The sequence below is a fragment of the Jaculus jaculus genome, chromosome 6, assembly GCF_020740685.1.
Source record: "Jaculus jaculus isolate mJacJac1 chromosome 6, mJacJac1.mat.Y.cur, whole genome shotgun sequence".
NCBI classification, from domain to species: Eukaryota; Metazoa; Chordata; class Mammalia; order Rodentia; family Dipodidae; genus Jaculus; species Jaculus jaculus.
The window spans coordinates 121,521,282-121,533,725 of NC_059107.1; the positions used below are offsets into that span (position 1 = coordinate 121,521,282).

The window sequence follows — 12,444 nt, forward strand, 5'->3', positions numbered from 1 at the left end:
CAGGTGAGTTCATGGCCACTACCTCAGCACATACACATACATACACCACACACATCACACACTATGTGCATGTAAAAATAATAAAGCAAGCAAGAAATCACAAACTGATTATGGAGAAAGAATACTTAGTAGAAGTCTGTGTGAAAGACAGATTATAAATGGTCCTTATGCCACATAGTTCTCAGTGATAAGCAAAGTGTACATTTTTAAAAATTTGCTTTGAAACTTGTTACATGGAAACAGTGAATGATGGGGTTGATCTCCAATTCACAACTGAGGAAATCAGGAATCCATCTGTTGTAAGTAGTGTGACTGTTGAAATGTAGGGGTGTTCTAATAGGTTGTGGTATGGTAAATCAACAAAACTTTCCTTCTCGTGGTACCCACCCCATATGAAACAACCATGAAATTAAGGAGTGACCCATATGTTTATTAGAACACATGATTAATATGCTTTGGATAATTCAAAAGGGTATGAACTCCTTTGTATATGTTGACAATAATAAATGGTTTCATGTGGAGTTAGGTAGCTTTCTCTTATTAAGTTGACAGGTGCAATCTGTGAACCTGACACTTTTGTGACAGTATTTCTTTCTAACTAAAGCAAGATTGGGCAGATTGTGGCTGCCTGAGAGCAGAGCAGTGAGTTTGTTCCCTTTAATATTCCCAGCATTAGCCTCCAGGGGACATAAATAAAATAGAAAGAAAGCAGTATGTTTTGGGGAGTTTGATGTTTAAGACCCTAGTAAATAGTCATGAAGATATATTTGTCATGTGAAGGAAGAGATGAAAGTTTCTAATTGAAAAAGAATACTTTTTGGATGGGAAGGTAGTTTAGTTGAAAAGAATGCTACCCTTGTGAGCCTCAGGATTTACTACATCCCCATAACCCAATGAAATAGTCAACCAATGTAGTATGTGCTTGTTATCTCAGTGCAGAGATAGGGGCTCCCTAGGTCTTCCTGACCAACCAATTTAGCCTATTTAATGAGATCAAGGCCACTGAGGGGCTTTGTGTTAAAAAACAAAACAAAACAACAACTTTCGGTCCCTGAGGAATGGCATAAGAGGTTGTCCTATGGACTATACAATGAAAATGTACACACACTCATGAAAAAACTCTTTTTCTCATTTCATGATCTTCTAAAAAAATGACCTACAGGTTTGAGCTAATTACTCAAATGTATTATTACATTTTAAACGAAGCTAACCAGCATTTAAATATAGATGTGTTGGATGAACTTCTATAGTCCATTTAAACTATACATGCTACAGCAATTATATTTTTGCAAATTATCATTAATGTTGGAAAAGAGATATAGTTTAGAATAAACTAACTTTAATGTCATATGTGTCTGAATTATGATGTAATATCAAACCTTTATATCTAGTCTCTAAAATCAAAACTCAAGCATTAATGTTTTTCCAGGGCCTCTTCTCTTAGGTATGTCTGGGAGGGCTGCAAAATTAGTGCATAGAAGTATTTCTAATAACCACAAGAGGGAGACAGATGCAACATAATTCACAGTCATCAAATCTCATACAGCCAATTCTGTAGCAAAAAAATGCCAATTTGTGGTTAATTAGCCATTAATTAAAAACCTAACTAACTAATTTCAAAAAATTGTATAATCTCACAGTTATAGATATTTAATGATCAAAGGCTGCCAATAAGTTTGAATTGCCTTATGTGGTACAATACAGCCATCTGGAATTTATTTGACATGCAACAAGGCACTTGTTATTCAACATAGACTTTCTTTGTGAAAATAACTTCTTTATTATTTCTTAACCATATCATTCTATTTTATATTTCCAGTATTTTATCTTAATGTATAAAAATATAGGAAACAATCATGACCAGTACACGAAAATGATTTATAACTTGCTCTATCCAAATGCTGTGTTTTATATGAAGATATTCAATGTAAACCTTATGATGTGAATATTTATAGTAATAGCAGGACATATAATCATTGAAGTGCCTCTGTTTAAGTTAAAATGATAGTAAAATAAAAATAGTTGTTTCCTTTGGAGACCTAACCACATTATATGTACTGTGTTTCTTATTTTTTTTTTTTTTCCTAGTTGGAAATGGGCTATTTCATTCTCAAGTCCTATATGATGAATTAGATAAATCAACTCAGGGAACCCTGAAATTTGTAGTGCATATTAAAGGTTTATTATGATGAAAACAATTTTACTTTCCTATGGAAGTAAAACAAACTATTGAAAACATAGTAGCTTTCATTTGTGTGATTTTGGAGGAAAAATAACTAATTATTTACAAATGGTGTGACATTTAATAAAAGGTAATGAATAGAGAATCAAACCACACTTTCATATCTAATATAATATTAATAATATGACACAACCAAAAAGTCTTTCATTTCACCATCTTACCAAATGAATCAAGCCTCAGTACCCATTGATACAAATTATTACTTGCAGAGAAAGCTGAGGTAGAAATGTGACTCTAGAAGTGATACTATCTTGTTGTATTGAAATGAAATTTGAGAAGAAATTCCTCAGAACCAGTGGTGAAATGAGGGTTGCTCTTGTGTGAAGCTTTGAGCTGCCTTCACCCTCTCATCCCAATACAAACTGACACCAGCATTCATCAATTTGCCTATGTGTGTTTTAATAGTATTCTACATAGGTTCATACCCCAGTGAAAACAAAACACCCACTTCTTGGAAATCAGAGCTTATGAAAACCATGCCATGGCTCATTTGGAGATTTTATATGCTTTAAGGCCAAAAATGATTTATGTATTATATCTCTGAAAATTTCCAAATGGCTTAATCTTATTGGGAATGTAAACACCTTCAATTTCATGTATAACCCAGTATCTGAATGGTGATCTATAAAGATATATTAGAGGAGAGATGTTTTTCCAAGTTGCTAAGAGATGGGAAGGTTCCCTCTTTCTCCCCTGTTCTCCCAAGAGATTCTTATACAAACACCATGCCTTCGCTGAAAGGAAACTTCTTCTCTATTCCCCTGCATTTTCATTAAGCATCTTCTTGTTATGGAAGCTTTTTTTTTTTTTCAAGGTAGGGTCTTACTCCAGCCCAGGCTGACCTGGAATTCACTATGGAGTCTCAGGGTGACCTCGAACCCACAGCAATCCTCCTACATCTGCCTCCCGAGTGCTGGGATTAAAGGCATGCGCCACCACGCCCAGCTATGGAAGCTTTTTAAAACTTTTTAAAAATTTACATTTACATACAAAATTAATTGAATTGATGCCAAATATTAAACCACATTTTAGTTCCATGTTATAACTACTAGAGTTAATTAATTTTGTATTAGCTATGGAATTTTTGATGTTCATTTTTAGCTCCTAAGCACTTTTTCTGATATGTGCTAAAATGCAAACTTAGCACAAAGGTATCTCAAAGGTAATGACATGGGTTTTAGTTATTATATTACTTCACTATTTATTTGCCTAACTATATCATTTTATTTAGTCTTTACTTAGACAAGTCTAAAATATAATGTCAACATCATAATCTCAGGGATCTTAGGGACTTTCCAAACCTAATACAACTCAGTTCATATATGAGGTAATACTGTCAAGCCTGTGTTGGTTTATATATACATACATGCATACTAAGGTATCCTCATACATTTCTGCACATGTTCCATTTTTCTGTCTTTTCTGGTGTGTGTGGCAAATGTGCATGTGTGAAGATGTGTGTACCTCAAGTGCACCTATCTGGATGCTGGAGGAAAACACTGATGTTCTTCCTTTATCACTCATCTCCCTTCTTTCTTTGAGACATTCTCTTGCTGAGCCTGGAGCTGCCATTTTTCCTGCAGAATGGCTGTTCATGGAGCCCCATTGGTCCTCCTGTTTTTGCTTCTCTCAGCACTAGGGATAGTGTTTGTGTATGTGTATGTGTTTGTGTATGTGTGTGTGTGTGTGTGTGTGTGTGTGTGTGTGTTGCCAGATGCAGCATTTTCTGTGAGTGCTGGGAATCAAACTCAGGTTCTCATACTTGCACAGGAAGCACTCACCTGCTGAGCCGTCTCTCCAGCCCCCACACACTTTCTACATGTTGCAGAGTCAACAGTATCTCTGCAGGATGTCCATGACACCACTTCATGCTTCTATTTAGTTGTGAAATTGATGACTGGAGCATATCACAAGTTATCACTTGTGCAAGGCAGTGTACTGAGGCAAAATAGAGGCAAGAGTATATATTTGGATTTGAATGTTACTTTTTTACATGAATATGTGTACATTCTGCATGCATGTGTGCATGTGTGTTTGTTGTGGGTGCACATGTACATGTAGATCTGCTTGCACATTCATATCGAGGCCAGAGTTCCAGGTTGGGTGTCTTCTTCAGTTGCTCTCCACTTTATGTGTTAAGACCAAGTCCCTCTGTACCCCAGCTTGACCCAAGTTTTCCATTGCCTCTTGAGTACTTGGAGCTTAATATTTTTACATGGGTACTGGTAATCTACTTAAGTTATCTTGACATTGCAGGGACAAAGCACTCAACCAAAAACAGCTAAGAGAGGAGAGTTTACAGTCGTAAACTTACATTTCAGCATACAGTCTCAAAGGGAAGGTTCATCATGGCAGGGGAAGGGTGGTAGAGCAGAGGCTGGGCATCATCTCTCACCAGCCATGAAGGAGCAGCAGGAGTGAGCTAGCGCTGGCAAGCTTGCTAATGAACCTCAAAGTCTGCACCCAGTGACACACATCCTCCGGCAAGGTTCTGCCTTCCAAACTGCCACCAGCTGGGGGCCAAACATTGACAACACATAAGGTTACAAGGGGCATCTCCTCCAGAACACTACACATCCAAGATCACACCCTCATGCTTGCACCACAAGTGCTTTACTGACGGGGCCATCACCCTAGCCCCTATTTTTCTTGACTTTTCAGATTTTCTAAATATATTTTCGTCTGTTATGTGAATCACATTGATATTTAATATATTATATATCAAGCTATTCGCCACGGGCCAAATGATCTTTTTTTTCCTTTTTTTTTTTTTTTCGAGGTAGGGTCTCACTGTGGCTCAGGCTGACCTGGAATTAACTATGTGCTCTCAGGGTGGCCTGGAACTCACAACAATCCCCCTAACTCTGCCTCCCGAGTGCTGAAATTAAAGGCGTGTGCCACCACGCCCGGCCAAATGTTCTTTTTTTCTTCAACAATTATCTGTATGCTTAGGATGCCTGCATTCACAAGTATGATAGACATCACTGATCACCAGGCCTGCTCTGCAGGGAATGCTCTATAATAAGTGGGGCTACTGATACTGTTCACCTTGGATATTTCTGATTTACAAGCTAGTTTTCTTCCATTGAAGTAACAACCTTAGTGTTAAAGAGGTTCACAAATTCAGGATGTTTTCTGTGCATCTTCTAGTGCTGGTAGCAAGAATCTCAGCTCTAGCACTAACTGAGGTTCAGTGTAGCCGCATTTGTTTCTACATTGCCACATGATACCTAAGAGTGTTAATGTTAGAACAAGGCTGGCATTGCTCCTAAGTTATAAACTGCTTGTTTGCAAAATGAAATAACAAAGCATTAACTCTCTGAACTTCATTGCTTTATAAACATGCATTACTGTATGTATTCTCACATTATTATGAGAATGATTATGAGGAATGACTGCAATTAGGTTGCCAAAGAAAACAGTGTGCTGGGTAGAGGGTCTGTTGTGTGATGTATTTGTCAGCAGATTCTGCTCATTGAGAAAGAATGAAAATACGGTTCAAGGAGTTAATTAATATCACTATTGTCACCAACACACTGCTTCCTGGAAAGCCATGTGGGCAGATTTTCTAAATATGGAGTAAACTTATAAAAAACAAGAGGTAATTAAAGCCTGAAACTAGGGGCTGGAGAGATGCTCAACGGTTAAGGTGGTTGCCTGTAAGGCCTAAGTACCCAAGATTGATTCCCCACTACCCACACAAAGCCAGATGCATGAGGTGGTACATGCATCTGGAGTTCGTTTGCAGTGCCTAGAGGCTCTGGTGCACTCATTCATTCTCACTCTCTCCCCCCACCCCTAATTTTTTTTTCTCTTTCAAATAAGTAAAAAAATATTTCTTTAAAAACCCAGAAAATAGGTAGTCAGATAAATAAAAGTTTCAATTTTGATTTTGTTCTAAGTTTTACTTTGGGTACAGGTTACATTTTATAAAGCTTCCATTTTGTCATTTATAAAAACAGGAATCCTAGGTATATTATAGATTTTTTATGTTTCATTGAAGTACTATACATTAACAAGCTCACAAAGCAGTAGGTGATGGAACCTATTATTTAGTTATGGTGGAGCTGAGATGGTGATGGAGGATATGAGGATTAAAGAGCAGAGGAAGGAAGAGAAGAAATGAAAGAAAATTTATATCTAGGAATTATAGATTACAGGCAGAGCTATAAGGAGACCTAGGTTATGGAAAATGTAAGATGTAAATGCATTTTAGGAATGCCTTTAACTTTATACATAAGGCATCTGTTCCTTTCCCCATACCAAGACACATAGTCATGAACCCTCAAAAACATATTTTGGGCCCATGATGCTTATTCTTGAATATGTTAAGTGGCAGAGCCTCAGCTTCCCACTGTACCCACTCTGTAGAAGCCACAGATGCTTCTTTTTTAGCTGCTATAGTTGATGAAGGACCTTGATTGTGAAGAATCCAGAGAGTCATTTTCATTCCAGTGTCTTCCTCTTGCTCAAGGACTTGTGATTTGTCCTTTTAATGAAACTTGCAGCAGTTCATTGCTGCTGTGTAGATACAGGCTGGGGATAAATTTAGAGCTGAGCATAGAGAAGTGCCTTATACATGAGCACTCACCTGAGAACAGTTTTACAGCTGTTGCTATGATCATCACTGTGTGTTGGATGTGGATGTCATAATCCGGAGTCCCACATGTCTCATTTTGGGTTATAATAATGTTGAAATTCTTCTTTTGTACTTCAACTTGTATAGTGGCTGTATAGTTAATATCCTCAACCTGTGTTTACCTTTCTAAGGAAACAACACCCTGTCTTTTCTTTTCTTGTTCCACAGTTACTTTAAAGCATCCTCAGTGGTTCTTTTCCAACCTTTCTTCTTATCCTCATGAAAGCTTAGTGATAAAACCAAAACTTAGTAGTAGTGGGTGGCTTCAATACCCCACATTTACACATTGGTCATCTGGATGAAAATATAAGTAGAGAGAGAAAAATAAGCAGAAGCAATGGAGTTAAATAGTGCTGTTGATAAACTATATCAAATAGAATATTATATCAAAATACTGCAGAATGCACATTTCTCAGTGGTCTATAGAACTTTTTTTAAAATAATTCACAATTTAGCATGCAAAGAACATCTCAGCCAGCACAAGAAAATTGAAATTACCCCTTGTATTCAACATGACCATAATGCAAGAAAGCTTGAAATCAACAAGAAAAGCTATAGAAAATAAATAAACTCATAAAGACTAAATAATGACTATTGAATGATGGACGGTCTATTGAAGAGTTTAAGAAAGAAATTAAAAAAAAAAAACTCTATTGTTGAATCATTTTCTTTACAGTACCAAAAACTATGGGACACAATGAAGGCCATCTTTTTAAGAACATTTATTAGTGGTTATATTACAAAGACAAAGTAATCTTAAGTAAATAGATTAATGATGTAATTGAAGACCCTTAAAAAAAAGACTCTGAAAGCCTTAAAAATCAAGAATGAACCCAACCAAAAACTACTAGATGAAAAGAAATGATTAAGATCAGAACAGAAACAGTGAAGTAAAACAAAAGCAAAAGAATAAAAAAATAATAAAAAGAATTAATGGAACAAAGAGTTGATTCTTTGTAAAGGTATATATGATTGGCAAATTTCTAGTCAAATTAACCAAAATAAAGAGAAGGCAGGGCTGGAGAGATGGCTTAGCGGTTAAGCGCTTGCCTGTGAAGCCTAAGGACCCCGGTTCGAGGCTCGGTTCCCCAGGTCCCACGTTAGCCAGATGCACAAGGGGGCGCACGCGTCTGGAGTTCGTTTGCAGAGGCTGGAAGCCCTGGCGCGCCCATTCTCTCTCTCTCCCTCTATCTGTCTTTCTCTCTGTGTCTGTCGCTCTCAAATAAATAAATAAATAAATTAACAAAAAAAAGAGAGAGAAGGCAGACCAATAAAATTAGCAAAGAAACAGACATTATAACAGATACTGATAAAATTAAGAAAATCATAAGATAATGCTTTAAAAACCCATGTTATACAAAGTTTGAATATCTGAAAGGCATGGAGAAATTTCTAGATACATACAGCTTCCAAAGTTAAGCTTTGATAATGAACTTAAACAAATCTACACAAGTAACAAGACTGAAATGGTAATTAAAAAATTCTTCCAGGGCTGGAGAGATTTGTTAGCTGATAAGGCACATGCCTATGAAGCATAAGAACTCATGTTTGAATCTCCAGATTCCACATAGCCAGATGCAGTGATACAAGTGTGCAATGTCGCATATGTGCACAAGGGGGTGCATGCATTTAGAGTTTGTTTATAGCAGCTGATGGCCCTGGTCCAACCAGTCTTCCTCTCTCTTTCTCTCAAAATAAACTTTAAAAATATCTCCTAGACAAAATAAATCTGTGTCTGAGAAGGATTTATGGAAGAACTCTGCTATCTCTCTAAAGAACTAAAACCAGTGTTTCTCATATTATTTCAAATAATGTAAAAGAAAGTAATGCACCATGACTCCTTCTATGAAGCTATCATTACAGTAATAGGAAAACTAACTAGAGGCACAACAATAAAGAAATCTATAAACCAATATCCCTGGCTAGCCTAAAAAAAAATTCTCAGTGAGGGCTGGAGAGATGGTTTAGCACTTGTCTGCAAAGCCAAAGGATCTGGTTCAATTCTCCAGGACCCATGTAAGCCAGATGCACAAGAGGGTACATGCAGCTGGGGTTCATTTGCAGTGGCTGGATGCCCTAGCATGTCCATTCTCTCTCTCTCTCTCTCTCTCTTTCTCTCTCTCAAATAAATAAATGAAATATATTTTTAAAAATTCCCAAATGAGATAGTTGCAAAACAAATGGAAGAACATAGAAAAAATGCCATTCACTTTGATCATGTGGCTTTATTCCACAGTGGGAGAAATGGTTCAACATATGTAAATCAATAAATGTAAGGCATGTATAGACTCAATGACCGATCAGATGAAAATCTCAATAAATACAGGACAGACCTTTGACAAAATCCAACATCTCTTCATGAGAAAACCCTGGAGAGCCTAAGGATGGAAGCAACATATTTTAATATGACACAGACTATATATGGAAACCTATAGCCAACATCAGGCCAAATGGAGAAAAATTGAAATATTTTCAGTAATGTTTGGTAAAAAGGACAAAGATGTCCACCCATTCCACCTCTATTTAATATGGTTCTTGAACTTAAAGTTAATTATTATTTCCTCTTATATATGCCAGCTTCCTCCTCTGAATAAGACAAGAGTTTTTCACCCTTGCTTCTTTATATATTGTTTATTATGTGTGTAGACTTCTTTGAGGAAAACATTAAAAGATGAAAGCATTATATTTATATGCTTAGGGATATATAATAAAATTTGAAGTCTAACTGGGTTTGATGACTCACGTCTTTAATCCCAAAACTTGGGAGACTGAAGTAGAAGGATCTTTTAAGTTCCAGGATCCAGGTCAGCCTGAGCTATGGAATGAGTTTCAGGTGAGCCTGAACTCGTGTGAGACCCTGCCTCCAAAAAAGAACACACAAAATAAATAACAACAACAACAAAAAGATGAGGTCCAATTTGTAAACATTTCAAAAAGAATATTATTTATAAAATATCCCCATTGATTACCTTATCTCAAACATTTACATTTATTTATCAATATTTACTCAGTTGATACTATGAGATATTATCAGAAATAAATCAGCATCTAAACAGATATGTTAAACATCACATTCTAATATTACTTCTGAGTTAAATGCATGCAAGTAGTAGTACTTTGTAAAGTTGTCATAAGACCAGATGAGATGGTTGCCTTCTGGTTGCTGGGACAAAATACCCAACCAAAGCAGTTTACAGGAGGAAAGGGTTTATTTTGTTTTCATGGTTTTAGGTGGAATTTTCAAAAGGGCAGCAAAAAGCACAAAGAATGGGAAGCAGTCACTTATTTGGGTGGCAGTAGTTTCAGTACAGGGCCTGGGGCTGAGCTAATAAAGTCCAGGTTCATTCCTGAGTGACACACCTCCCCCAAGGCTCTACCTTATTCTAAACTGCCACCAAATGAGGATCAAGTATGACGCTTAACCACACATTAAAGAAGCTAGGGGACACTGCATTCAAACTGCCACACAAAGAGATTTTCTGTAGCTCTCACATCATGTCTTATTATTCTGTTTGGATATAAAGTGTGTTCAGATGGTTATATACAGAATGGTGAAGAGCAGTCTCTGAAATCAGTCAAATCCATGTGGAGTGACCTTAAAAGAGTTATTTAATTCCCCTTGGCCATGGTTTTGACATTTGTGAAATGAAGATAGTGTTAATATATGCCTTTTAGGATTATTATAAGTGCAAATAGAAACACAAAGGAATTGGTTAAATTATCTGTCTTAAAGAATTATGACATCAGGGCTCGGGATATATAGTGGCAGAAATTGCCTAGTGATTACAAGACTCTGGATACTCTCCCTAATACCACCCTTACCCCCAGAAGTATAACTTCAATGATTACTTATGTAAAAATAAAATTATCAAAAAGGCTATGTAATTATTCATAAGCATCCAGATAAAAGCATCCAGATAAAAGTTAGATAATTTATTTGGACCTAAAAGCAGCTTTTCAGTACTGGTTATACATATTTTTATAAGGATATGTCAAATGTTCACTTACTAGTATGGGTTATAGCTATAGTTGTTAAAAAAAAGAGAGAGAGAGAGAATTTCTTAGGGGAAGGATACTATTTTGTTCTGTAAATATTTATGTCGAAGGAAGTTTATTTGATAAGAGTGATTGTAGCCTGAAATGAGTAACTTTCAAACATTCTGTAATTTTGATATATGTTTTTAAAAAAGCCACACATGGGATTAATGTCACATAGTTTGTCACTTTTCAGTTCAGAGGCTAGCTATGTGTCAGTAGTTAAATCTTTAACATGTGATGTAAATGATCAATACTAATAGACCTTTTATTATTATTTGTTAAATGTCCAGATTCCTCCAAAGGACCTCAACCACCTTCAGGTATAAACGGAAACATGCAGCCCCCCAGCAGTGCTGGGCAGCCCCCTGCCTCTGCCATCCCTTCGCCCAGTGCCAGCAAGCCTTGGCGCAGCAAGTCCATGAATGTCAAGCACAGTGCCACCTCTACCATGCTGACGGTAAAGCAGCCCAGCCCAGCCACCTCCCCCACTCCATCTTCAGACAGACTGAAGCCTCCCGTCTCAGAAGGAGTCAAGAGTGCCCCCTCAGGACAGAAATCCATGCTTGAAAAATTCAAGCTGGTTAACTCTAGGACTGCGTTACGCCCCCCACAGTCACCAAGTTCAGGACCCTGTGATGTGGGAAAGGATGACGACGCCTTTTCCGAGTCTGGCGAAATGGAAGGTTTTAACAGTGGTCTGAATAGTGGTGGCTCGACAAACAGCAGTCCCAAAGTGTCACCCAAATTAGCCCCGCCAAAAGCCGGAAGCAAAAATCTCAGCAATAAAAAGTCTTTGTTGCAGCCGAAAGAAAAGGAAGAAAAAACCAGGGATAAAACTAAAGTGTTCACTGACAAGCCAGGCAAAGATGAGAAGGATCAGGCGACAGAGACAACCCCCAAAAAGACCTCTAAGATTGCGAGCTTGATCCCGAAGGGCAGCAAGACCACAGCAGCCAAGAAGGAAAGCTTAATTCCCTCCTCCAGTGGGATTCCAAAACCAGGCTCTAAGGTGCCAACAGCAAAGCAAACCATTTCACCCAGCAGTGCAGCCAGTAAAGAGTCAGAAAAATTCAGGACTACCAAGGGAAGTCCTTCCCAGTCCTTCCCCAAGCCCGCAAGCACTGAGAAAGCAAGCACATGCACCAGCCCCACTCCCGAGGAGGGAAGAGAAGCTGGCCACGCCTCTCTCTCCGGGGCTTGTGCTGGGCAGGTGGCACAAAGCAGTGGACAGAGCACAGGAAATGGTGCTGTCCAACTCCCTCAGCAGCACCACAACCACCCCAACACTGCCACGGTGGCTCCATTCATCTACAGGTAAGGCAGCCTCTGTGCTCCATGTTCAAGTAGGTGATCACTCGTGAATAACGTTCATACCAATGCTCTAGTCCTAGAACGTACTATGGAAACTTATTCTCTGGAGGAAAAAAAAAAAAAAAAAAGACTTTCCTGTTCAAGCAAGTTCTATTCTATCAGAAATTGAAGTCTTCAAAGAATATCCTATTTCTTTTCTTAAAAAAATTCTAAT

The 12,444-nt window shown here is 37.7% G+C and overlaps 1 protein-coding gene across 5 annotated transcripts in view; it reads left to right on the forward strand.

Annotated features, from left to right (window-relative positions):
- Nav3 (neuron navigator 3) overlaps positions 1-12,444 on the forward strand; it is an 830,635-nt gene that overhangs the window by 614,469 nt on the left and 203,722 nt on the right. For all 5 annotated transcript variants that reach the window (XM_045151620.1, XM_045151622.1, XM_045151621.1 and 2 more), the window contains one exon: positions 11,210-12,233. In XM_045151620.1, coding sequence (XP_045007555.1) covers positions 11,210-12,233 — 1,024 coding nt within the window. The remainder of the gene's footprint in view (positions 1-11,209; positions 12,234-12,444) is intronic.